Source organism: Heteronotia binoei, chromosome 3, assembly GCF_032191835.1.
Source record: "Heteronotia binoei isolate CCM8104 ecotype False Entrance Well chromosome 3, APGP_CSIRO_Hbin_v1, whole genome shotgun sequence".
NCBI classification, from domain to species: domain Eukaryota; kingdom Metazoa; phylum Chordata; class Lepidosauria; order Squamata; family Gekkonidae; genus Heteronotia; species Heteronotia binoei.
In genome coordinates this window covers 48319140-48345348 of record NC_083225.1, presented here as the reverse complement: position 1 = coordinate 48345348, position 26209 = coordinate 48319140, and the positions used below count along the sequence as shown (strand labels likewise).

Below are 26209 nucleotides of genomic sequence, written 5' to 3'. Positions count from 1 at the left end.
TTTGAGTATGGGCTAGAGGCAGAGCCTGGTCAAAAAAAATGGAGCCTAAAGCAGACCAAGGAGTGCCCTAGAATCCATCTGGTTTGGGCAGATCAGGGAGTAATGAACCCTAGGGGATACAGGTAGGCCTATAGAAGCACAGCATAACACTTTGTGGCAGGTCTCAGGAATGAAATTCAAGTAAAAAACTACCTGTTTACTGAGATGTAACAGTTTTTCTGAAAGTTAAGTTTTGGTAGGGAAACAGATCAACCCTTAGTTTTCTAGCAACTGCCTATTTTTTTCCTTTTTGTTGTTTGGCAACTATATTAGCTACATTAATTATGTAATAAAAATCAGTGGAGAATACTCCGGATGTAGTTACACATTGTTCTTCAACTGCCCTTTCTCCAGTATTACACCAGTCGGTAGGAATATTCATGTGTCAATTGCTTAATAGAACCGGCCCTTAATGAACTATATTCATGTGTCAATTGCTTAATGAACCGGCCCTTTTTAAAGCGCACAAGAATATACGTAAACCCGTCAAATTATGATCAGGGTCGTTGGTGGCTGGGAGGGACTCCGGCGTGCACAGAGGGGAAGGGCATTTTGCGTCTCCTCTAAAGAGCTCAGGGCAACGCACAGCAGTCTCCTTGTCCCACAAAGAGCCGGCGGCTGGCTCCACGTAAGAGCGGGGCTCTTCGAACCTGCGTCTCCAAAGTCCCAGGCCAACACTCCAACCTCCCTGGCCACGCATGCTCCATGGCTCGCTCCTTCAAGAAAATCCTCATTCCGCCCGTGCAAGAGCGGAGGGGCTCCCGCAACCCCCCTCCCCAGCGCCTTCCTTCCCCGCGGGCAGCTTAAGTGGAGGGACGCGAGGAGGCTCCCTCTCTGGCCTTTGCCTAAGCCGGCTGGCGAAGTGCGCGCGCAGGACTCCCAGGCGCCGGGTCGGGGAAGGCACGCGGAGGGGAGGGGAGGGAGCAGCAGCAGGTTGTCTTGGGAAGAGGCGGGCGGGCGGAGGCTCCCTACTCTCCCAAGTTGTCCTGCGTGGCGAGAAGTTTGCGGCGGCCGGCTCTCCTTCAGGAGGCGCACCGGGGTGCCGGGCTCCCGGCGGGAGGGAGGCAGGAAGGCAAGGCAAGGCAGCTGTGGCGCGGCGGACCCCCCAAGGCAGCGTTGGGCGGGGTCGCCAGGGAGCCGCGTGAAGGACGCCTGGCATGGGAAGAAGGACGCCACCCTGGCAAGCCCAGCGCCGCCGCCGCCTCCTTCTCCTCGCCTCCTGCGCCTGCCGGCAACCGGGAGCAGCAGCTCCCCCAGGGCAACACCGCTGAACTTCGGAGCCTGGGTTGGGGTTGGCTCCCCTGTCCAGCGTGGAAGTGTGGCGGCGGGCGCACTTTCCCTTCTTCGGAGCCGTGAAGGAGAGCGGCTGCGGAGGAAGGGGAGCGAAGGAGCTCCCTGGAGGTAGCCGAGAGGCCCGCCGCGGGGTCGACCATTCTGTGCTGGAGGAATCCCGGGGACTCCTTTCCCATGGAGACCGAGGAGGAGGAGCGGCGCGCTCGGCAAGAAGCGCGCGCCAGCGACGTCCACAGGTACGTGGTGGTGCCGGGGAGGCGGGGGGGGGGGGCAACCCCGGCTCGGCTCTTCCTCTCGCGCAGGTGGCTCTTTGCAAGCGCCGAGCGACCGCCTTCCTCTGGGGCTGGCCCGCCCGGGGGCGCCCTCATTCGCTCCGGCAACCGGCAGGCGCCGAGAAAGGAGGGCTGGAATGAGGCGAGGAGGGAAAAGTCGGTGCGCCCCAGTCGACCCGCCGGGTCAATTCTCCGGAAGGCGGTCACGGCGCCGCTTCGTCACGGGAAGGCTGCACTCGTGTGGCTTCTGATGGGCACTTTGGCACGCGCTGGAAATTCAATCCCTTTTAATTGACAACTGGGCCATCAGCATCATCCCAGCGCATGGCTCTCAGGTCTTCTGATGGCATTGCGAATTAATGTGCACAGCTCTGTAAACCATGTCGCTTGTTTGGGCATTTTTATTCCACTAGATAACTCTACTGAATAAACACTGACAAAACAGATTAACTTTTCTAGACTCATTATAGATCGCTTTTCAGATTTTGTCTCCTACCCTTTATTTAACGGGTGTGATTTTTTTTCATTGCACGGGCGATTGCCACATGTAATTAATAGCATGCAATCAAACACACACTTAAATTTAAGTTCCATTAAAAGTGGCGAAACATTCTTATTTTAGACTCATAAAGTCACTTAGTTCAGTTGTTACATTTTTCTCTTGATTGTTTCCTTAGCTTAGTAAAACAGAACTTCTGATGTGTCGGAGTTCCAGTATTATTGGAAATGTTGAAATACTTTTTTATAATGGAACTCTTCAGTAATTGTTTTCCTCCTGTGACCAATTAACTGCTTTAGGAGCACCTGCACAAGACTTAATCCATTCACTTTAGAGTGTTAGGTGTGTTTAGGGCGCATCCTTGAAAAGAAAGATTTACAAACATATGAGTCACTTATTTAGAAAGAGATTTGTCTTAACACGTGCAAAAGAATTCATTAACTGACTGTATTCCAACTTCTTGCATGGTCTTGTATAAATAGGTAAACTTTATACATACAGACAAATGAAACATATATAAAAGCCAGAATTGATGAGAGGTCATGAAGAGATTGGATGTTGTCTAGACAGAAGTTAGGGATTGTTTATAAATTCCAAAGAGTCATTGGTATAATCTGTACAGACAGATGACAAATAATAAGACATCAAAGATGCAGACTTAGTATTTATTTCCATCTTCATAACCAGGCAATAGCTAATCCTCTATTCTTTTTTAGTGTATATAAGGCCAGTGCTAGACAGGCTCTAGTTAGGCAAGACTAACTTCTGTGCCCCCCCTGCACTGATAATGTCACCAAGTCATGTGGGGGGCACCCAATTCAGCACCCTCAGAAGGCCAGCACCCTAGGCAATTGCCTAGTTTGCCTAGTGGCAGGGCTGGCCCTGAGTGTATATCACTAGGTAATGGGGCTCACTTTACATATGCAGCAAAACAGGCATCCCACTCATGCAAGTGTTAGAGTTTTTCCTGAGTAGAACCATTTCAGGCTACTTGTGGAGGTTGGTGCTCATGAATGCTGCTTGCCTTCCCCCATATCCCTTCCATTCTTTCCCAAAAGGTAGATGTCAGGAAGAAGCCTCTCTCTCCTTGAAATATTATTTTTCTGTTTGTGTGGAGTCCCCCTACCCATGTATCAATACTGAAACATACAAGCCCTGTTTGCAGCCTAAAATTGCACAGACCAGGGGAGGGTTTTTTAGCATTGCCGTGTGTCAGTTGGACTGAATTGTTTTTACTCTGGGTGTACTTCTAGAAAAAAACTGTTTTGTAGTCTGATGCTTCCTCCAGGATACCAAGCATATAGTTCATATACATGCACACTGTACAGCTTTGGTTTTGTTTTTATTAGCCTGTCAATCCTAATGTGCCTATAGCCCAGCACTTCAGAAATCCCCTGCACAGTTTGTGTGTGCTTTGGTTCAGTTGCAACCAGAGGCATTTAAGCATTTGCTCTTGTGTACTGTAGAGAACAGTACAATATTAAAGAGAAGTGCCTTTGAAATGACACAGACTATGATTTTCCATTTTCTGGTTTGCCTGCATGTTCAAAGAGCAAAGCAGCAGCAACTAAAAGGGAAGTGTGTTTCTCATTGATCCATTGCCTTTTTAGTGGCAACATGCAAAAATGCAAACAAGTATTACTATATAGAGATGGATGGAGTTCAGAACTTAACAGAAAATCCACAGTGGTGTCATAAGAGCCTCCTAGTAAGTGAGGGTACCAAAATACTCAGGAATTTATTGTGTGAATGAATAACATGGGCAACTTGATGTAACAATGTCTGGAAATGTTTCATGGTTCTGATGTGTAACAAATTTGGATGTAAGAAAATTATTTTGGGATTAAAATCACAGAGAATGTAAAGAGGACCAGGGGTCGTTTTGTAGAAAAATAGGTGGTGGAGCTCATCCAGGGATTGTTATGCAGCTGCACCTACTATTCAATGGACAAGGAGGTGGAACTCTCAGAAGGAGGAGGAGGAATCTCAGAAAGGTTCAGGAGCTGTGCTCCTGTGAACTCCCACCGAATTGGAGCCCTGAAGAGGACACAGTATAAATGGGCTATTAACATCCCAATTATATAACGATACTTAGTATTCATCTAGCATCTTAATGAGCATTCCTAGAGGTTCACATGAAGGTAGCTCTTGCAACCTGAGATGGCCAAGCATAAAACATGACTTACTTAAGCCCATCTAATGAGCCAGTGGCTTATATGAGATGGTATCTCAGCTTATTCTGTTAGCCACAAGCTTTCATGTGATACTGCCTCTAATACTAGGTTTCACAATGCTATCATTTGTTAATACACAAATATTAGAAAATATTGTTGCTGATTGATGACTCTCTTATTCCACTCTCATCTATATGCTTATTTTAAAGTATTGTGGGGTCAAACTAATGCTAACTGTCATCATTTGGTGTACTTTACCCTTTTATGTGCAGCATTTTACTCCAACCTTCATTTCTGAAAAAGTAACATAAGGTTAGGTACATGCAGTAACTGGGAAATCATTCTGCTTCTATTTGTAGGGTGGATCCATATGGGTTTGAAAGGCCATCAAACTTTGACTATACAACGTACGAAGAATTTTTTTCTGGGTATCTAGTGGTTCTCACCAGAAGAGCAATTCAGTGGTCCAAGCTTTTAAAGGGAAATAATGGTTTACCAAAAAGTTTAAAAGGTAAGGGTCATTTGTATGAATTATGATGTTTTATTTGTTTATTTTCATTATTTATAGTCCACTTTTCTCCCTGAAACAAAGCTGATTACACAGTGTCAGTCAATGCAGTCAACAGAATGAGATACTCAGTAAACAGTGTAATAGAATTGTTGTTGTTGTTCAGTCGCACAGTCGAGTCCGGCTCTTGGCATCCCCATGGACAAAGTCACGCCAGGCCCTCCTGTCTTCCAGCATCCGCTGAAGTCTGCTCAAATTCGTGTTTGTTACATCAGTAACACTGTCCAGCCATCTCATCTTTTGCCGTCCTCTTCTTCTTTTGCCTTCTGTCTTTCCTAGCATCAGGATCGTCCCCAGGGAGTGCTCCCTTCTCATTAGGTGGCCGAAGTAGTTGAGCTTCAGCTTCAGCATCTGACCTTCCAGTGAACAGTCTGGGTTGATTTCCTTTAAGACTGACTGATTGGATCTTCTTGCAGTCCAAGGGACTCTCAAGAGTCTTCTCCAGCACCACATCTCAAAAGCATCTATTCTTCTGCATTCGGCCTTCCTTATGGTCCAGCTCTCACAGTCATACATTACTACTGGGAATACCATCACTTTGACTATATGGACTTTTGTTGGCAGGGTGATGTCTCTACTTTTTATTATACTGCCCAGGTTCGCCATAGCTGTCCTCCCAAGGAGCAAATGTCTTTTAATTTCATGGCTACAGTCACCATCTGCAGTGATCTTGGATCCCAGAAATGTGAAGTCTGTCACTACTTCCATGTCTTCCCCTTGTATTTGACAAGGTGTGATGGGGCCAGATGCCATGATCTTAGTTTTTTTGATGTTGAGTTTCAAGCCTACTTTTGTGCTCTCCTCTTTCATCCTCAACAAGAGGTTCTTTAGGTCCTCCTCACTTCCTGCCATTAGAGTAGTGTCATCTGCATATCTGAGGCTGTTGATGTTTTTCCTCGCAATCTTAATTCCGGCTTGTGCTTCATCCAGGCCAGCATTCTGCATGATGTACTCTGCATATAAATTAAATAAGCAGAGTGACAATATACATCCTTGTCGAACTCCTTTTCCTATTTTAAAGCAATCAGTTGTTCCATATCCTGTTCTGACAGTTGCTTCTTGAACCTTATACAGGTTTCTCAGGAGACATGTGAGGTGGTCTGGTACTCCCATCAATCTGAAACAAGCATAATTATGTACAAGTTAGGTGCAGAAATTACATAGCAGGATAATGCATCTAGCCACAAATAGTATGTCCTGTACACACGTGTAGTTCACAGTTCTCTGCCCCTTATTGCAACATCTTTTGGAACTATTTTGTTATCATATAGATCTGTTGGAGCATAAAAAGATTTTTTAGGGAGCTTCTGCGATTAGTGCATACTGTATTGATGGTTGATGGCAAATCAGAATGTGCCCCCTTTGTCACTCTGTATCTATATGTCCACACTTTGTATGGCTACTGATGAAGGATAACATTTTAATACTCTGTACAAATGTATGTCAAGCAGTTTCTTCAAGTGTTTGATAATTTTCCTATGTCAGTTACACTGGAATTTTCCTTTCTGCTTCATTTTTCCCCTTTTCCATTATTTCCACAACACTGCCCATTTTTCTTATAATGTGGCCACAAGATGGGATGATTCTGTCAATCAACCGCAGACTTTCACTTTTTTTACTTAAAGTGAAAAACTGAAATGGCATTCCATTACTCTCTGTAGTAGTAGTTATGGCCTCTCTGTCCAGGTGAGTGAGTGGCTGGTGTTTAGTCTTGTAAAAGTTGAGGACTCTAAGATAGCTTACTATTTTTTTTAGCTGCTTTTGAAACTAGCAGTACTTTAATAAAAACAGCTTGGTTTATTTGAGTTCCAGTTCTGTCCAGATAAAAGGAAATTAGGCATAAACTTTACTGGGAGTATCAGTTTATCAGCAAAAAAACCCCAGTCCTATAATACATATATCTGTGTATAAGCATAGTCATCATTTTCTCCTGCCAGAAATCTGACTAAACTAATAATGAAGAAATCTGACTAAACTAATGATGAAATCTGACTAAACTAGTGATGAAGAGTTATGGTGAATTTGGCAGTGACCATAGATTACTTTGTTTCATTCCTGCGTAGTGTCCTTGTAGGGAACTAATTTAATTTGTTTGCTGCTGTTTGTTGCAAAACCTGTACAATACAGTGAGTAGGAAGTCTCTGTTTGCTTCCTGAAACTTGCCCCACTTGGAAACCTAGTTTCTCACAATGCAGATCATTAGATCATCAGTGAGGTACAATGCAAATCATTAGAAAGAAGAATGTCGACTGAATGAAAAAGCAATCCAAAGCAGGTCTACTCAGACTCTTACTGAAGTCTAGTCAGTAGGGCTCATTCTCAGGAAAGTGTTCTTAGAATTGCACTGTTAGATACACAATACTGCACTAAGAACACCTTCCAGGGAGTAAGCACTATTTAAGAAAATTGGACTTACTTCTGAGTAGTTCTGCTTAGCATTGCTCCCTAATTGTTTCTTAAACTGAGTATGATGAAGCCGAAGTTGAAGTAGGAAGATAGTTTGAACTCTTTAAGGAAGTACCTTACTGATTAAAAGGAAACTTTCTGATAAAATTTGCTTGGCAATTCAGCTGCTGAACCAAAACCATACCAGATCACTCTTATATAAGATAGTGTACATAATAAATGTACAAAAGATTCTGTGTCTCACATGTAGGAGTGGCTCTAGAAGTCAATGTTTGATTCCTTCACCAGGACCTAATTGAGAAGTCATATTATAGTAGCCTGTTTTTCAAGTTGTTATAACTACACACATTTGACCCAATGCAGAAGGGGGAAAAGAAAGCTTCAGGTGAGTAGCTTTGTTGGTCTGAAGCAGCCAGGGCTGGCTCACCCACTAGGCAAATTAGGCATTTGCCTAGGGTGCCAGGAAGGGGGTCGCTGAATTGGGCTCTCCCCCTCCCCACTCCCATCACCCAAGACAAATGCCTAATTGCTTTGCTGCAGTTGCCAGCTCACAGTGGCAATTAGGCGGTGAAAATTAGGCAGCAACGGTGGGCAGGCCACCCCCTCGGGCATACTCAGAGGAATGATGCCAGCCTCCTGCCTACTAGCTTCAGTGGGCATCTCGGTAGAGTGTACAGTTTTAATAGAGAACAGGAAGAGGCTTTGCTCCCCTCTCCCCCCTTGAGCTTGTGCCTTTTGGAAACTGAATAAGTCTTAGTTTGATGTCATTGTGAGTTTATAGGATGGCTCTTGGATGAAGCTTGTTTGCAAACGTGGTATATCAAGTCAACAAACACGTTAAGGAAGGAACTTTGTACCTTTGGAGCCTATATTTTGTGAGACTGGATGGATCAACCACATCTTGTGAAATTGGCTGTGATTGAATTTCCAGGGGAAGCCTTTTGAATGGACCTTTTGCATTCTCCGTGGAATCTTCTTGAAAATTGTTGTGGAATCTATCCCTCATGAAATATACTTCTTGTGAATTTGGGGTATCTTTATAAATTATTTGGACACTTTATTCTAATATTGTTGATTTATTTTGTGTTTGCACAGTGGCCTTGCTTTGATCTATTAACTGTGTAGCCACTTTGTTTCTTGTTCTTGTACCTGCTTTGGCAGGAATTGCATTCTCTTAATAGAGAACATGAAGAGGCTTTGCTTACCCCTCCCTTCTTGTTCCAGAAGGAAGGGGGAGTGAAGCCTCTTCCTGGTCTCTATTAAGACAGTACGCTCTACCAAGATGCCTGCCAAAGCAGGTAAGCAGGAGGCTGAGTGCACCGGGGAGGGTGTGTGTGTGTATGGAGCGTGGCGCCAAGTTGCAGCACCACAGAGAAGAGGGGAAGGGGTGGCCTGGGGTTACCCCTGCGGAGGAGGGCAGGGGGCAGTTAGTCTTCCTGGGGCACCACTTGCCCTAGGGCCGACCCTGGAAGCAGCAGAACAAAGTTTGAGTCCAGTGGCACCTTTAAGACCATCAAAGTTTTATTCAGGGTGTAAGCTTACTTTGTTGGTCTTAAAAGTGCCACTGGACTCAAACCTTGTTCAGAAAAAAGAAAGCCATTCATCAGCTCCACCTCCTCTGCTGCACCTGACCTATCCCTAATGCACATGTGTTTGGTATCCCACATTAACATTTGAAGCTGCCTTATAACTGATCAAACCATTGGTCCATCCATCTCAGTACTGTCTACTCCTTCTTGCAGTATCCCTCTAGAGAAGAGCTAGGTCTTTCTCAGTACCTTCCTTTAAAGAGATTGACAGCGGGACCTTCTGCATGGAAAGCCCTACCCACACTGAGCCAGAGCACTTCCTATGAATTTGTAGAATCATATAGAACCAAACATGAAGACTAGAACTGCATGATTTGTGCTTTTCATGAAAGGCATTAGAGCTTTCTAGAGGTTATAAGAGCTTACTAGCCAAACCCTTTCTGTTTGACTGGGTTACATAAAGGGGGAAGGGAGAGAATGAATGGTCTCCACCATCCCCCCCGCCCAAGTATTGGTATAAGAAGCACACGTAGAAGGAAAGATTCTCTCTTTTCCCATGCCCTACTACAGTTACTAATTCAATCTCAGCAGTACTTATTACCCAGTTACTTATGTGTCTTGACTCTTAACTAGCCCTTCCTGGCAGCCAACCCTCCCCTCTACCCTCTGTGTACTTATATGTAAGGCTTGAGGAAAACTGTTCCATTGTGTTGGATAAGGTGTTCATGCACATGAAAGCTTATGCCCCAAATTAAACTTTTGTTGGTCTTATCTTGCCACTGGACTCAAACATTGTTCTACAACTACATATGTAGTTATGCTGGGCTTGCATTGGCTAAGTAGGCAACCAATGAACAGGCAGAGTGATGCAAAACAAATTGGACAATATTTTTATTTTTTTATATATATATATATATATAAATAATATAATAATATATATATTATGTGTCCATAACTGCATATATATTATATGCAGTTATGGACACAATTGAAATTCCACATGCGTGTTTCTAGCATAGAGGGCATATTTGTTTTTAGCACTGGCTGATTTAGGACTTAAGTTTCATTGCTTTTGTTGGTATGCTAGGCTGTAGACCATGAGCTACAGCTTCTTTTTGCTGTCTACTCCAAATCAGTGTCCATACTTATGGCCACACAGACCTGCACAGACTGAGGGTTATTCAGGGCTGGGCTAATGCTGGCTGGCATTAAGTAACTTTAGTTTAATTTGATTAGCTTTGATTAACTTGACTTCACTGCCCCCTAAAATCCTGGCTATGGGCCTGCCCCTATGGCTGGTGGGAATGATAGAAAACAATGGTGGAAAATAGACCAAAGTTGGAACTCCAAGTGATGCAGTTTTGAGGGGATGTGCATCATGAAAGTTCAGTGCTTTATTCTTCATCAGAGTGGGGATAAAGGGGTAGGGTGGGGCATTCTTGACTTTTGCCTAGTGCCTCAGAATCTGTAAGACCACCCTGGTTTTTAGTTGAGGAGATATATATTCCCCCCCACCCCAAACATCCTTCATACCCGATCTTAAATCATGTTTTAGTATGTCTCCTTATTTTTTTGTGGTTGGAAGGATTGATATCAGCTGTGGTGGCAATCCACCAGTAGCTTTCCAAGTTCCCATTGACGCAGCTTCTTTCACCCCCACCCCCCATATCCTGTGAATTTATAAAAGTCTGAGGGTTTGGCACACAAGTTGCTCAAAGCAAAGCTTTACTTCCTGGAGTACATCTGGTTCAAATGTGTCCCGTGCTTCTGCATCATAGCTTTAAGTTTATTCACAGTTCTTAATTTTTTGTTGGACAAAGATTCAGTCTTAAAATCAAATTAAAGGACCTGTTTCCATCCCTGTTTGTCTTCATATGGGGTTGAATGAGAAACAGAAAAGTTTGTCAGTGAAGACAAGCAAGTTCACCTCTCTCTCTTGTCCAGCTATTTCTGCCTAATGCTTGAATATTAATGACAGCCAGTCCTGAAGTATGGTGTACATGTGAAACTGATTAGGGAAACAATAATTGTAGATGGTTGGTTGTTTATCAGGAGGCAATAACCTAGAAGTGGGAGCCCAAACCAGGAACTGCTGAGCTATGCCTGATACAAACATTCAAAGAGTCTTTGGTATCTGTATCCGTCTTTTTAAAAGGTCTGAATAAATGTCTCAGCTTTCTAAATGCCACAAAAACATCATGGGCACCAAAATGCATAGGATTTTCCCAGCACTGTGATAGTCTTATCATGCTAGCTGTTGTCTAAACTGAAAACGCAAACTCTTTCTTGTGTTCAGTTAGCCAGTGTTCTTGATGATAAGAGTTTAAACTTGAATGCGTCTGGTGGATGGCTGCAGTTTTCATTGTAAATTCTGGGAGACTTACTCTGCATGGTGATGGAAAAAGAAAAATGAACTTCATTTGATATATGCCAGGGGTGGCCAGCTGTAGCTCTCCAGATGTTTTTTTGCCTACAACTCGCATCAGCCCCAGCCATTGGCCATGCTGGCTGGGGCTGATGGGAATTGTAGACAAAAAAACGTCTGGAGAACTACTGTTGGCCACCCTTGAATTATATGCCGTTATTCCTTTAGATTGAGACAGAACATGCACCAAATGGTTCAGTCACTGTGGAGTTATGCCTTAGGAATTTCTCTGTTCTTGGTGGTATCTGGAAATAGATGCATGATCTCCACAACTTAATTTTTCTTTTCTTTGCTGGAGGCTTGTGGCTGTTCTCTGTCATAAGGACAGCACAGTGGAGAAATAATGAGTATGTTTTAAGCTGCAGGGCTGTGCCACCAAAGTCATCAGACAGTTTCTGCTGGCAGCATGAGTTAACTGTGTTTCATGCTGGCTTTACTTTCAGAATCAATAGTTGTGATGGGGTCACCTGCAAAGCCAAGAGAGACATCATGGAGACAAAAATCAAATGTGATGTGGTGTTTTTCTTAGCTATTCATATCCAGATAACATCTGGGGGGAAATGTATACTCTTAACAGATGCACACTCATGTTATTAAATGCTTGAAGAAATATCTGCAGTAAATCTATAACTATTTTTAATTGGTTTTGGAATCGTGAAGCACCTAGGGTTGCCAGGTCCCCCTGGGCAGCTGTTGGGGGATGGGGAGTGGGCTTACTGAGATCAGGGAGTCTCACCCGATTATTTCAAGGATACTTCCAATGTGACCCGAAAGTGATGTGGGCATGTCAGGGATGTCAGGGTAATGCTCTGGGCAAAAACTCTACAGTAGGATTTGCTTCTACCATAGAGCTTTTGTCCCAAAACCAGAGTATCACCCTGTTATGCCTGCATCACTTCCAGGTAATGTTGTAGTCATGTCAGGAACATTAGTAAAATGTTGGGTGAGACCCCCTTTCATTTGCAGCAAGTCCCCGCCACCAGCAGCCAGCTAGGGTTGCCAAGTCCAATTCAAGAACTATCTGGGGACTTTGGGGGTGGAGCCAGGAGACATTGGGGGCAGAGCCAGGAGCAAGCATAATTGAACTTCAAGGGAATTCTGGCCATCACATTTAAAGGGACTGCAAATCTTTTAAATCACTTCCCTCCATAAAAAATAATGAAGGACAGGGGCACCTTCTTTGGGGGCTCATAGAATTGGACCCCCTGGTCCAACTTTTTTGAAATTTGGAGGGTATTTTGGGGAGAGGTATTGGATGCTATGCTGCAGATTTGGTGCCTCTACCTCAAAAAACAGTCCCCCCAGAGCCCCAGATACCCGCAGATCAATTCTTCATTATTTCCTATGAGAATAAGTCTCCATAGGGAATAATAGAGTTCCCTCCCCCTGCTTTCTCTCTCTCACTCACACACACGCTTAACTGTCTCTGGTACCTCCACAATGAGGTCTGGAAACTACAGGGCTACGCTGCTCTCTTTTACACATGCACTCACTTGTCCCCCCCACTGGGGGGGTCTGGCATCCCTAGACTTGACAGATATTGACACCAAAGCTGGCCCCAATGGAAGTCTATCTGCCCACAGGACAGAAGTCTTGGGTGTGTGCTCGATGCAAGGAGCTCCTGGTCCTCAGGGAACGAGTTCATTGAGGCCAAGGTGACTGACCTGGAGAAGCAGAGACAGTCAGTTAGGCACTTGGGGAAGACTCTCGGGGGCGTATTAGATGAGCCCTGCTCTGAACATGGCAGCCCCGTTGCTGCCAGGGAGCATGAGAGTCGAGAGGGAACAGGGCACTGTGCTGAGGATAAGGGGAATGCGCCCTCAGAAGGGACCTCTTCTTCAGTTGGTGAGTGTGAATCCTTTTGTGCCAAGGAGCCATACCTGGGCAGGGAGAGAGGCGGGTGGTCTTGGTAGTTGGTGATTCGATCCTTAGGCAAGTAGACAGCTAGGTGGCAAAACTGCGTACTGACCGTATGGTGACTTGCCTGCCTGGTGCGAAGGTAGCAGACATTACGTGTGTAGTAGATAGGCTGATAGACAGTGCTGGGGAGGAGCCAGTGGTTGTGGTGCATGTTAGCACCAACAATGTGGGGGAAATGCAGTCATGAGGTCCTGGAGGAAAAATTTAGGCTGCTAGGTGGGAGACTTAAGGCCAGGACCTCCAAGGTAGCCTTCTCAGAAGTGCTACCTGTTACACATGTAGGGCAGGACAGACAGGCACAAATTAGAAGTAAGAACATAAGAGAAGCCATGTTGGATCAGGCCAATGGCCTATCCAGTCCAAAACTCTGTGTCACACAGTGGCAAAAATTTTTATATATATATACATACATACACAAACTGTGGCTAATAGCCACTGATGGACCTCTGCTCCATATTTTTATCTAAATCCCTCTTGAAGGTGGCCATGCTTGTGGCCGCCACCACCTCCTGTGGCAGTGAATTCTACATGTTAATCACCCTTTGGGTGAAGAAGTACTTCCTTTTATCCGTTTTAACCTGTCTGCTCAGCAATTTCATCGAATGCCGACGAGTTCTTGTATTCTGAGAAAGGGAGAAAAGTACCTCTTTCTCTACTTTCTCCATCCCATGCATTATCTTGTAAACCTCTATCATGTCACCCTGCAGTCGATGTTTCTCCAAGCTAAAGAGTCCCAAGCGTTTCAACCTTTCTTCATAGGGAAAGTCTCAATGTGTGGATGAGATGATGGTGTAAGGAGGAAGGGTTTAAGTTTGTTAGGCACTGGGATGCTTTCTGGAACACGTGGGAGCTGTACAAAAGAGATGGTCCCCACTTGTCCCCAGATGGAACCAGGCTGCTGGCGCTTAAAATCAAAAAGCTGGCAGAGCAGTTTTTAAACTAAATCTTGGGGGAAAGCCGACAGGAGATGAAATGTCTCTGGTTTGGGAGGACTCATCTCAAAAAGATGAAGGGTTAGCTGTTACTTTTCTACAGGGTAATGGATCAGAGTTGTCCACTGAGATGGTGACAAACAGTATGGACTGTCTTCCAAAGTCTTGAGGCAGCAGGAGGAAGGTTGTGGGCCTAGCTTGCTTGGGAAATTATAGATGTTTGTATGCAAATGCTAGAAGTGTTCGAAGTAAAATTGGTGAGTTGGAATGTTTAGTGTTGGGAGAAAACACAGACGTGGGAATTTCAGAAACTTGATGGAATGAGGAGAATCGGTGGGACACGGTGATTCCTGGATATAAGTTATGTCAGAAGGATAGGGAGGGAAGGGTTGGAGGTGGGGTGGCTCTGTATTTCAGAGAGGGTCCAGTAAGATGGACCCTCTCTGAAATACAGTAATACAATATATGGTCCAGTAAGACTGAGGTCAGAGAATTAGATTCCCTTCTAGAAATGCTTTGGGTTGAAATAGAGGGCCCAAAAGGAAATTTAACTATGGGAGTTTGTTATCGCCCACCAAATCAAAAGATAGAGGACGATTATAATATGATGGAAGGATTAAAGATAGTGGCTAAACATAAAAACTGTGTCGTAATAGGTGATTTTAACTACCTGCAGATTGATTGGGTCAATATGTGTTCTGGTTGAGAGAAAGAGATTGAGTTTCTTGATGTTCTCAATGACTGTGCTATGGAGCAGATGGTCTCAGAACCTACCAGGGGTGGGTGATCCTGGATTTGGTCCTAAGTAATGCCCAAGACTTGGTAAGAGGTAAAAGTGATCGCACAGCTTGGGAGCAGTGACCATAACGTTATTGATTTCACCATTTGTATAAATAGAGAGTTGACCCAAAAGACCAGCACAACCATGTTTAACTTTAAAAGGGGTAAATTCTCTGAGATGAGGAGGCATGTGAAGAGGAAACTGAAAGGAAAGGTAAATACAGTCAAAACCCTTGGGGAAGTTTGGAGGCTATTCAAAACTACAATCCTAGAAGCTCAGATAAGATATATACCACAAGTTAGGAAAGGCACAAGCAGGTATAAGAAAAGGCCTGCATGGTTAGCAAACAAAGTAATGGAAGCTGTAAAAGGTAAGAAGGACTCCTTTAAGCGGTGGAAAGCTAGTCCAAATGAGATTAATAAAAGGGAACACAGGCTGTGGCAAATCAAATGCAAGACTGTGATCAGGCAGGCAAAAAGGGACTATGAGGAGCACATTGCAAAAAAACCATAAAGACCAACAATAAAAAGTTCTTCAAATGTATTAGAAGCAGGAAGCCAGCCAGGGAGGCAGTGGGGCCCTTGGATGACCAAGGGGTCAAAGGATTACTGAAGGAGGAAAGGGAAATGGCTGAGAAGCTGAATGCATTTTTTTCTTCCGTCTTCACTGTGGAAGATGAGAAGTGTTTGCCCGCTCCAGAACCACTAATTTTGGAAGGGCTGTTGAAAGACCTGAGTCAGATTGAGGTGTCAAGAAAGGAGGTCCTATAACTGATAGGAGTTCGGAAAGAACTCAAATCAGCCAGCATCATAATGCCCTCGTGTAAATTGATGGTGCGGTCTCATTTGGAATACTGTGTGCAGTTCTGGTCACCACACCTCAAAAAGGATATTATAGCATTGGAAAAAATCCAGAAAAGGGCAATTAGAATGATTAAAGGGTTAGAACACTTTCCCTATGAAGAAAGGCTAAAACGCTTGGGGCTCTTTAGCTTGGAGAAATGTCGACTGTGGGGTGACATGATAGAGGTTTACAAGATAATGCATGGGATGGAGAAAGTAGAGAAAGAAGTACTTTTCTCCCTTTCTCACAATACAAGAACTCGTGGGCATTCAATGAAATTGCTGAGCAGACAGGTTAAAACGGATAAAAGGAAATACTTTTTCACCCAAAGGGTGATTAACATGTGGAATTCACTGCCAAAGGAGGTGGTGGCAGCTACAAAAATAGACAGCTTCAAGAGGGGGTTAGATAAAAACATGGAGCAGAGGTCCATCAGTGGCTATTAGCCACAGTGTGTATATATATGTATGTGTATGTTTGTATATATATATATATATATAAACAGAGTGTTGGACTGGATGGGCCATTGGCCTGATCCAACATGGCTTCTCTTATGTTCTTATGTCTAATGAAAACTGACCAAATTGTGATTTCTTAGTATTTGTTTACAAAATTTATACCCCACCTTCCTGCTCTCATCAGGGCCTCCAATTAATTGGAGATTAATTAATTAATTAAAACATTATAAAAATACATCTTTAACACGATTAAAGCAAAAACATATAAATAAAAATCAAACTAAAATGCACATGCAATACAGTAAAATACACATACATAAAAACAGTGATTAAAACAGGGCAGAGAGGACGGATGAATGAGGGAATGCCAGATAAAACAAAGAAAGTTTTTCACCTGCTAGAAGAAAACAAAAGAAAGATATAGGAGAGATTTCCAGAGATTTGGTGCCACAACTGAGAAGGCCCCCTCTCAGGTTGCCATCTGTGTTATCTTAGATGGTTAAGGTATCTGAAGAAGGGCCTCAGAAGATTATTTTAGTGGTCCAGTAATTTTGAAATGGAATAGGCTGCCTTTCAAAAGAAAATGATGATGATGATATTAGATTTATAACCTGCCCTTCGCTCTGAATCTCAGAGTGGCTTACAATCTCTTTTATCTTCTTCCCCCACAACAGACACCCTGTGTGGGGCTGAGAGAGCTCTCACAGAAACTGCCCTTTTCAAGGACAAGCTCTGCTAGAGCTATGGCTGACTCTGGACCATTTTAGCAGCTACAAGTGGATAAGTACCGAATCAAGCCCAGTTCTCCCAGATAAGAGTCCACACACTTAACCACTACACCAAACTGGCTGTGCTGAACTCAAGCCATATAGGGTTTTAAAGGTCAACACCAATAACTTACCTGGAAACAGATTGGGAGTCAGTGTAAATGCATCAGGACTGCAATGATGGGGTCTCTATGTCCTATTCTAGTCAACTCCCTGGTTACAGAGTTTGGAAACTTCATGTGGTGCCAAACTTTTTCCAAGGGCTTCCCCACATAGAGTACATTGCAATAATTTAATCTAGTTGTAATCAGGGTATGCACCACTGTGGACATATCATTTCTGCCCAGGAAAGGCCACTGCTGGTTAATTGGTCAAAGCTGTAAAGGCACTCTGCTAAATAAGCTGTCTCTTGCTTATTCAGCAGTAGGCCTGGATCCAAGAGCACCTCCAAATTACAGGCCTGTTTGTTCAGGGATAGTACAACCCCATCTGGAATGTGTAACACCTTAAGTCCCGTATGACCTCACCCAGCACCAGTAGATATTGAAAAGTCCAAGGGGCAAAATATCTGTCTCTGCTTTCATAGCAAACCTCATAGCAAACCTCTTAGTGTGTGTATTTGCAGCCTAGTTCAAGTGAGTTTACAATAAGAGTGTGGGAAAGAGTGTGCCTGACAAAGAATAAGCAGGATCCTGTAATATATATTTTTGCATCACTTAGTGTGTCATGTTAATTCTTATACTATGCTTCAGACTTCTATACTATGGTTTCAGACTTCTAAAGGAAGCTTTTAAGATAGGTTCACATCCTTGATGTTTAACTAAAATAGGCCATTCTCAGAAAACATGGCTATTCCTTTCTGCAGCACAGGTGGCTTGTTATAATTGTTTATCTCATTTATGATCTACCTTTCTCCCCAATCACGATCCAAAGTAGTTTACATAATTCTCCTCTCTTTCCATTTTATCCTCACAACAACCCTGTAAGATAGTTTAGGCTGAGAGAGAATTACTGGCCCCTGGTCACTCAGTGAGTTTCCATGGCATAAGTGCAGATTCAACCTGGGTCTCGTAGTCTAATACGATAATTGCTATACTACATTGGCAGTTATGTGACAGATAGAAAGCAACTTGACTTCTCAGGACATTATTTCAAGAGTTCATTCTTCATTTCAAGAGTTAATTAATGCATTATTCCAGGAGATTCTGCATGTTAATGACCTGTGATTTGTCAAGCTTCTTAACTTCTTGGATTCTTTTCTGCCCTCTTTTTTCATTTTTCTTTTTTTTAAAAAAAATTGCATTAAAGAATATAATTTTTGCTTTATTTGCAGTGAAACGCTACATCAGAAAAGGCATTCCGAATGAGCATCGCGCGCTAGTCTGGATGGTTGTGAGTGGCGCGCAGGCCCACATGGAACAAAACCCTGGATACTACCAGAAATTACTTGAAGGAGAGAAAAATGACAAGTTGGTGGAAACAATTAAGACAGGTTAGTTTCTAGGTTCAGCATTGGATTCCCAACACTACCTTCCACTAATGGAAGGCACAGCAATATCCATCAGTTCCCCCCTTTGCTCTTCAAACCTTTGTTTTCTCCACATTCTCTTATCTTCTGTCCTCCAGGAACAGAATTTTTGGGAGATCAAAGGGAAGCAACAGGAAAAGGCAGGGACGGAAATTTTGTTCTGTCTATGGAAATGCCTTCCATTATTGGAAATGTATTGCTTGGATCTGACCCACTTGTATGCATATATGTATTATATTCTTTTGCATATCTAGGAGTTTTGTGCCATGGAAACACATGAATGGCTCATCAGTAGGTCCCTCTTAGACAGATTCTTGCTCTTTGTTGCTACTGTAGGAAGCTGCTTTAGGTGAACTCTTTGTACTTTTTAATATATGCTTCCTTTCACTGACTAAATGTGCTCTAGATTAACAGGTATTTTGCTGCACATCAGGTACCATGTGTATAATGTGTAGTTCTCAAGTATGTTCTTGGGTTCCTGCAAATTGTACAAGCCATAGAGCACTATATAATACATAAACTCCTGAGCATTGCGGGAGAAAGAGTCCTTATAAGATGCATTAGTTTATGGGGGTTTTAGGCTGGAAATGGGACTAAAGGTGAAACTAGTAAATTTATGAAAGTTCTAATAAGGTTAGAGTAGTGACTTGGGAAAGGAATTAAATCAAAGTTGATGTACTATTCTACATCTTCTTATTTATGTTGTAAAAATTATACAGCCTTTCCATCCAGTCAGGGTCCCCAAGGCAGTGCACAAAAAACATTTGAAATAGTTAAGCAATTCTAACTACTCTTTACAAACTAGAATGGTAAGTGTTCCAGTTTTAAAATGTCCTGCTTTTTAGATACCTTGAAATAATGTAGGAAACTAGCCAAGAAGGTGAGAGGGCACCCAAAAGCACCCAAATGATTTATAAAAATAAAATAGGACTTTCACAAATTTGGTTGAAACATTCTATAACCCTTAGGAATTAAACACAAAGTTATTTACATCAAGCTTTTTCCATATACCTACACAGAGCATTTTGCTCATGTTTCTGGAGAGAAATAACTGTTTCAATGTCAGTTCTAATATTTCTTGAAACTTTGAGAGCAGATTTTGAAACATGAAACATGCAACCTTGACTGGAGGCTAAGCAAGAAGAACAAAAATGGGTTTCTTGTACCCCCAGAACTGTTCACGTTGTAAAAAGTTCCATCTCTGCTCCCAGTGGTTGCATTAGCTTGCAAGATCATTTCTTATGATCCAAGTCCACCGAATTGTTGGCTTGGCTTCCAAGCATTTATTTGTATAATTATGGAAGCATCTTTTGTAGACACTGTATCACTGGAAATGGCAGCTAGGCTCTTCATACATGCTTTCACTGTCCAGGTTAATGGCTCTTCTAAGACAGTTGGGCTAAGGGCAGTTGGCTAAAGGATAAAGAGTAGATGAGTACCATCTCTCTTTGCTTGACTCCCCCTCAAAGAATGAAGAGCAGGAAGAAGGCCCTTCTTCTCTATCTCTTCAAAAATATGGCAAAATGGTTGAGCAGAGAAAGGAATATCCTTCTCTTCTTTCCCTCCATTTGTGAAATTTTGTGGCTGATCTTATATGAGCTGTAGTCCTAAAATCACTGGCATTTAGCCATATTTAACTGTTTGCAACAATTTATAGTTTTTTTATGGTACATGCTGAAAACTTCCACTGTAATCTATGTTTCTCCTTCCCTTCTTTGTATGGGGCTTCTGTTGCCAAGTATGACAGGTGGGAACCAGTTATGTGCACAAACACTGAATCATGGCCAGTGCGTGGGAGTCCATTGAAACAAACTAACTTTACTACAATCGCTGTGTGTGTGTGTGTCTGGATGACTGTCCTTGATGGAGTAGTGGGAACCTTGTTTGAATATGTCCACCCAGAATGGAAGTCTTGTTCTCATTTGTCAGGTGGGACTGCAAACACAGTATTGACTGTATGGTGAATTCTTTCAGCACTCAGTATTTAATTAGCTCTTGTAAAAGAGAGGATATGAAGGAAATGAATCTTGTTTGCACTCCCTACAAAATGCACTGCTGCTATCAAAACCAAAACACCGCTAGAACTTTGATCAGAATGATCTTTGGACTGGGCCCAGCATGTTTAGACTAATGTGTTTAAGAAAAATCATTCCAATCCCTTTTAGACATAATAATGATGTTCTTATTTCAAGTGGAAATAGTTGATTGTAATGATGTTAACTAAAGCACATTTGTTCCTTAACAGCATCTGTACATAGTTAATTAATTGTTTTAAAGTGAGTGGTTTGGTTTTTTTAATGTAATATAGTTCATTGAATAATCTTAATATAAAATTACTCTAGCACTATAGAAACTCAGTAAATAACATTTTTAAACTGCAGAAGAAATTCCTTGTTTAAGACCTGTCTGTTAGATAAAAAAAACTAGACCCCCCTTTTCACCCCTCCCCTATCATAACATTTAGGTCAGGGGTCCCCAGTGTGGTGTCCAAGGGCATTGTGGTGCCTGCCAACATCTTTCCTGGTGCCCACCAAGTGTTTTTAGAAAGTGGGCAGAGGCAGAAAGGGCTTTTGCCTGAAAAGGTTTCTGAATGGCCACTGGAGATTTAATTGGCTGTACAGATTTTTAAAAATGTTGCTTGGACAGTAGCTGTCACTACAGCAATGGCTCTTCACTGTGTGACTGAAGGTAACCTGCAGCACGCATTTTTGTTTTGCATCTGTTTTGTGGCAGCCATTTTGTGCCTGATCACATCACACACTATGGGCGTTTTCGCACTCACCTTCAGCCGGCGCGACCCCCCTCTTCACCGCGCAGGATCTGCGCGGATTTCGCACTAAAAGCCGCGGAGCAGCCTTTTGCGCCGGAAACTCCCGGCGCAAAAGCCGCTCAAACGGAAACCGCCAAAAAGCAGTTTCCGTTTGAGCGGCTTTTGCGTCGGGAGTTTCCGGCGCAAAAGGCTGCTCCGCGGCGTTTAGTGCGAAATCCGCGCAGATCCTGCGCGGTGAAGAGGGGGGTCGCGCCGGCTGAAGGTGAGTGCGAAAACGCCCTATGTCAAAATTCCAAAGGTGCCCAGAAGCTGAAAAAGGTTGGGGACCAGTGTTTCCTCTAAGCTGAGTTAGCATGAGCTAGCTCACGGATTTTTGTCTTAGCTCAGGAAGGATGACCCTAGAGCACATTAATTTATGCAGTAGCTCACAACTTTAATGCCAGTAGCTCACAAAATAGAATTTTTGCTCACAAGACGACGGAGCTTAGAGGGAACATTGTTGGGGACCCCTGATTGAGGTTAAATTTGGAATTATATGCTTATGAAGGAATAGCCTTTGACATTTGGCTTTACCACAGACAGACATGGGTGTAAACAAAAAACAGAATAGAAGTGTGTGTTAAAAAAATTTCTGGACTTTATGACATTTGCTTGCATGAAGTAGGTTTTACAACTGCATGGGGAGGAGTTGCAGTAATATCTTGTAGAGCACATAGCAAGCTAGAGACTTTTTAAAGAAAGCTGATAAGGAGGATGATTCCACATCTATGAGGTTGTAAGTAGCTGTAGAACCATATAAGTGAGTTGAGTTGAGCTGAGCATGGCTTTGTCCCTCAAAATATACATTAGCTTGTTGTAGGTACACATCCTTTCCCAGAACTAGTAATGCACTGTAACTTTCACTGTAGATGACTATATCCTGTGTATGTGCTATTCTTTTGAACTTCATAAGGGGTAATCAGTATTATTAAGGCTTTAGTTACTTACCAGGAAGCGAGTGCCATGAGCTTCATAAGGAATTACCAAACTATTTAGGAACAAAGGGGAAATTCCTGGCCACAGACAAAGAGGTGCCCACATCAATATTTATTGAAGAACTTTTTCATGCCTTTCTGCCAAAGACCCTACTGTTGCTTTATCATAGAATCAAAGAATCATAAAGTTGGGAGGGACCCCCAGGGTAATCTAATCCAACCCCCTGCACAATGCAGGAAATTCACAAATGCCTCCCCCTAAGTTCACAGGATCTTCATTGCTGTTAGACAGCCATCTAGCCTCTGTTCAAAAACCTCCAAAAAAGGAGAGCCCACCACTTCCCAAGGAAGCCTGTTCCACTGAAGAACCGCTCTGTCAGTTTCAACCCATTGGTCTGGTCTGAACTTCTGAGGCAACAGAAATAACTCCGCTTCTTTCTCTATATGACAACCCTTCAAGTACTTGAAATGATTATCATATAACCTCTCAGTTGTCCCCTCTCCAGACCTATGATAAAACCCATATAAGAGTATATTTTTTTAAAAAAAGAAGAAGCAGAGAAAAGGAGAAAGCCAGATCACAAGGACCAGCCCATCAAGAGAGGAGCCAAAAATCAGCCTACACTTAATGTCTTCCAGAAGAACTAAGATCTTCAGTAAACTGAAAAGCAAAAAGAGTTAAGAATTGCATTCCAGAGTCTAGGTTTGGTTTAGTAGTTTGAATGTCAGACTAGAATCTAGGAGACCAAAGTTAAATTCCCACTTTGTCATGGAAACTTGCTAGGTGACTTTAGGCCAGTCATACTGAGACTAACCTACTTGACAGGGTTATTGTGAGGATAAAACAGAGAAGAAGAGAATGATGTAAAGCTGCTTTGGGTGCACACTGGGGCAGAGGCCAAATATAAATGAAGCAATTACATAAATCCCTACAAGCTCCATATGAAGAACAGAGAGGGTTGAAAGAGGGCCTCAGAGGTTCATAAATGAATAAATGAGATATCTTAATCCCAGATCATCTGTGATTTTCAAAAGCAGTGCTCTGAATTGGGGCCGAAACTTAAACTGGTGATTTGTAAAGATATAACAGTATGGAACTATAATCCTGAACAGTTAAAATGCTGGCAGCTGCATTGTGTGGCAATTGATTTTTTTCAAGCAGCCACCCATAGACTACATTTATCGTTGTTGAATCTTGATGTTACTGAGGCGTGCATAATAGTGGCCAGTTCTAGTTGACAAACGGTGCAATGTACGTCAGTGTTTGGCATGATCAGACCTAAGGCAGTAACATGGGTCAGTGAAAATATAACCCTAAGACCAGCAACAAGAACAGTGTTCCGTCCTCTCTGTCTTTGCCTTTGCTGAGGGCAGTCACATGACTGGGCCGAAAGATCATTCCACAATTAATTTCGGTTGCTTTTGGCTGAATTGCATCTTGCTTGTAGTGGTGTCGACCAGCATTTCCCTAAGTACTTACCCTCTGAATGATGATTTTTCTTCAACTTCCAATACAGTTCTAAAATTCCACTGAAAACAGACAAATCCATTGATCATTGTTAGAAAAACTACCCCTTTTCTGACTGAAAGCTACAGCTTAGGTCTGTGAAATACAGAAGAGTAAGTGAGGTGTGAGCTGACATAGTTTAGTTTCCTGAATGGGCCTGATAATTTGGTTTCTCAGTTTTGTGATAAGTTTGGTTTCTCAGTTTTGTGATAATTTGGTTTCTCAGTTTTGTGAAATGTCCCTTAGCAGATTAAAAGAATCATAAGCGGGGCCTAGCGACTGCAAGCCTGTGTCCACTGGGCTAAAACAACAAAAACAGTAATAAACGTCAGAATATCAGATTTATGTTCATTAAGTATCTTGCAATAAATAAGTCTGCTCTGGGTTAAAAGGAGGGCATAGGGTTCTCAGATGCTTAATTTAAACATGTAACACACATATAAAAACATAATTCTAGTTTGCCATTATAAAAAGATATATTAAAATAGTGGAAGATGGGTTAGTATATGTAATGAGATAAACAGCCAATATCCCTTATTTGAGCATATCAATTAAAAAAACATTTTTCTGATACACTAATCTAAAAGTGAGATACATTGGAATACTGTGGATATATAGTACATTCTCAGTGAGAATGGGTTTAGCATATGTAATGAGATAAAAAACCAATATCCCTGTTCAGTCCCGGGGAGGCGTTTGTTCCAAGTTTCGTAATAATTTGTAATTCAGCAATTTCCCTCTCCATTCTGTTCTTGAAGTTCCTTTGCAACAAAACAGCAACTTTGAGGTCACCCATTGAATGTTTTGGAAGGTTAAAATGTTCTCCTATTGGTTTCTCAGTTTTGTGATTCCTGATGTCAGATTTGTGTCCATTTATCCTTTATCATAGAGTTTGTCCTGTTTGCCCTATGTAAAGAATTGAAGGGCATTGCTGGCATCTATATTTCAAGAAGCGCCAGTGAACATATATGCTCAGGGCAGAGAGAAGTAAAATGAGTGTTCAGTCCATAGACCTTGTGGAGTCATGAAAAAGGCCTGGGAATTTTTTTTAAATAAACTTGCTTCAGACCAAAGTACAAGGATACAGTCAAATGCTTTTGTATTTATTTGAGTCTGAAACATCCTTATTTCTTTCACTTTCAGTGGCAGACTTCCTAACAATTGTGCTGACTTCTTTGCTGTGTTTCAGATACCTCCAGAGTGCCATGATTGTGGGCCAGACTCCAGGCTTAAACTGTAATGAGAAGCTTAGATTTTATGATGCTTGTTGAGCAAAGTTTATGGATTCTTCAAGTAAAAGACCTTGAAGCTTTCCTTAAAGATAGCCTGCATTTAGTAAAATTGGTTTCTTTAATGGCAGTAAATGAATGTCTAGGGACATATCTTTAAATTGTTTTCCCTCCCTCTCTCTCTTTTAGATATGAACAGAACATTTCCGGATAACATTCGGTTTCGCAAAACTGCTGATCCCTGTTTACAGAAGACACTCTACAATGTATTAGTGGCATATGGGCACCATAATAAATCTGTGGGATACTGTCAGGTATGTAAGTTTAAAAATATAAGAACATGCTGTTTTAGAAGTAGAAATGTTTTTACAGCTTTTATAGCAATAGAAGCACAAATTCAGTTTCTCACATTTCATTTCTGGTTCATGTATTTTACTAATTTTATATCATGCATTTTAGCCATGTTTAATAGTTCACACATCAGCCATTCTGGTTTGTTTTGTTCATTTGTAGCTTCTTTGCTCTGTTCAGAACAGATTCTGAGGGCTCAACCGATTACTCTTTTTCATAAAATGCAAGATGCTTGTGTAGCCTCAGTTTGTCTCTGGGCCATGCAGATAAAGAAGTTATTTAATTCTTTTACCTTCAGTCAGTTTTGCCATTGGAAACTGGCTCTCTGATTCTGCTTTCAACAGTTTTTAAAGTTTTAAAAAGTCCTTTAAAGTGCTGTGCTCCTTTAAATTGCTAATTGATTAGACAGAGGAGCTGGTTTCACAGAGCAGATCCCAGTGGATGTTGTATTATACCCCTTCTCCCTTCCTTGTTTTGCCCTAAGGCACAATGATGCTGCTCAAGCCTTCAACTTGTATTTTATGGATGGATTGAGATGCACAGTCTTTGTTTAATGTACTTGAGTCCTAAGGCTGATGCACTGCAAATGGCATATATGAACATATGAAGCTGCCTTATACTGAATCAGACCTTTGGTCCATCAAAGTCAGTATTGTCTTCTCAGACTGGCAGCGGCTCTCCAGGGTCTCAAGCTGAGGCTTTTTCACACCTATTTGCCTGGACCCTTTTTTGGAGATGCCAGGGATTGAACCTGGGACCTTCTGCTTCCCAAGCAGATGCTCTACCACTGAGCCACCGTCCCTCCCCAAAGGTCTGGAGGGAGCATATTGCTCCCATTGCACTTTGTTCCTTTGGTCAACATTTGATCTTCAGAAGGTCCATTAAACCTTGAGAAGGTCTGCCTTTTTTGCTTATGGGGCAAAGATTGTGTGTGTGGCTGCACC

At 42.5% G+C, this 26209-nt stretch overlaps 1 protein-coding gene across 1 annotated transcript in view; it reads left to right on the top strand.

The window, feature by feature from the left end:
* The first annotated feature begins 875 nt into the window (after nt 1-875).
* GRTP1 (growth hormone regulated TBC protein 1) overlaps nt 876-26209 on the top strand; it is a 41737-nt gene continuing 16403 nt past the window's right edge. The window contains exons 1-4 of the mRNA XM_060233745.1: nt 876-1568; nt 4637-4788; nt 18240-18398; nt 25104-25228. Coding sequence (XP_060089728.1) covers nt 1507-1568; nt 4637-4788; nt 18240-18398; nt 25104-25228 — 498 coding nt within the window. The 5' untranslated portion in view covers nt 876-1506. The remainder of the gene's footprint in view (nt 1569-4636; nt 4789-18239; nt 18399-25103; nt 25229-26209) is intronic.